Raw genomic sequence first — 1,581 nt, forward strand, 5'->3', positions numbered from 1 at the left:
TTTGAATTATTTTTAACATCCGACTAACAGCACTTTTAACAAATTTGAACATTGATGATATGCTTATTTATTCACTAATCTCACAAAAATTAAGCTTTTAAACTGTTTATTTATATAAGGTTATGCAAAATAATTGTTTTTACTTTCATTTATTTATTTTGCATTTATTTTAGATGTAATATTTTAGCGTCATCTAGTGTTAAGTTGTTCAATCATACCCCTGGTGTTTTATTAAATGCTTTAGTGCTAATTCGGTTATGCTTCTTAAGTTGTGGCAAGTTTATTTAGTTTTGAAATGAAAGGAATTACGTATTCTATTATGTCTGGCCTTTTAGCTGCAACAGCTTCGTTGTGTGGGAAGTTGTCAATGGCAGTGGATGAAACAAAATACTTGTGTGAGGTGCTAGTTCAGTTTTATTTAGAAAAATCTAATTTCTTCGTGTTAGACTTGGAACGAGATTTAAAGTCCTTACCAACTTCAGGCTATTTTCCAATTTGTCCGAATGTGAGTAAAGTTTCTAATTTGTTATTCAGATGAGCAGTTTGGGTAATTTGTCGCCTAGTTCTATGAAAACGTTAAAATTAATAATAATAATATTAGAACATAAGTTAATTCACTTTTGAATTTTAAAACGTCCATCATCTGATGAACGTAAACATTATCCAGGGATTCCCGGCCTGTTTATTATGAGGACATTAAACATCCTGGTTGAGGACACTACTTAATTATTTAATAGAGGTTTTTGATAATATCAATAGCCACTCAAAACAAAAAACCTTGTATTGCAAGTATCTCAAGCATAAATAAGGTTGTGTAGTCATAATTACTGAAATAAATGTTGAGTTTAAAATTTTATTTTGTCTGGTATAAAAGAAGCTTTGAACTGAAAGAATGTTTCTACACGTGCCCAGATCGTGCACCCCTGTATGAGAAATGATGGACTGTTTGTTTTAAAGTTATATACACGAAACACTTTAATTATTTTACTTGTACAAAATATTGAAAAAATTAATATGTTATGAATCACACCTAGTGTTTTCAGTTTTATCTTGTAAACTCCTAACTAATTAATTCAAGACATTATATATTACTAAGAACTTGTAGACAACAAGGGAACAGTTGTCTGTAAAGGCTAGTTTTGGTTTTGGCTCCTTTCAAACCTTTTTTTTTGAGAAATGTTAAAAATTTAAATTACTCATTATTTTTCAAAAAATCGTCATTTCTTAAACTTGTGTAAAGTGCCAGCCTGATTAGTAAACTTGTGTAAAGTGCCAGCCTTGATTAGTAAACTTGTGTAAAGTGCCAGCATCGATTAGTAACCTTGCGTAAAGTGCCAGCCTGGATTACTAAACTTGTGTAAAGTGCCAGCCTGGATTAGTAAACTTGTGTAAAGTGCCAGCCTTGATTACTAAACTTGTGTAAAGTGCCAGCCTCGATTAGTAAACTTGTGTAAAGTGCCAGCCTTGATTAGTAACCTTGTGTAAAGTGCCAGCCTTGATTAGTAAACTTGTGTAAAGTGCCAGCCTTGATTAGTAACCTTGTGTAAAGTGCCAGCCTTGATTAGTAAACTTGTGTAAAGT

At 31.8% G+C, this 1,581-nt stretch overlaps 1 protein-coding gene across 1 annotated transcript in view; it reads left to right on the forward strand.

Annotated features, from left to right (window-relative positions):
• Window positions 1-244: 244 nt before the first annotated feature.
• The window catches only part of LOC106474789, a 7,867-nt gene continuing 6,530 nt past the window's right edge, over window positions 245-1,581 (forward strand). The window contains exon 1 of the mRNA XM_013935479.2: window positions 245-505. Within this exon, the coding sequence (XP_013790933.1) occupies window positions 296-505 (210 nt within the window). The 5' untranslated portion in view covers window positions 245-295. The remainder of the gene's footprint in view (window positions 506-1,581) is intronic.

This window comes from Limulus polyphemus, unplaced genomic scaffold (genome assembly GCF_000517525.1).
Source record: "Limulus polyphemus unplaced genomic scaffold, Limulus_polyphemus-2.1.2 Scaffold7685, whole genome shotgun sequence".
In the NCBI taxonomy this organism is placed as follows: Eukaryota; Metazoa; Arthropoda; class Merostomata; order Xiphosura; family Limulidae; genus Limulus; species Limulus polyphemus.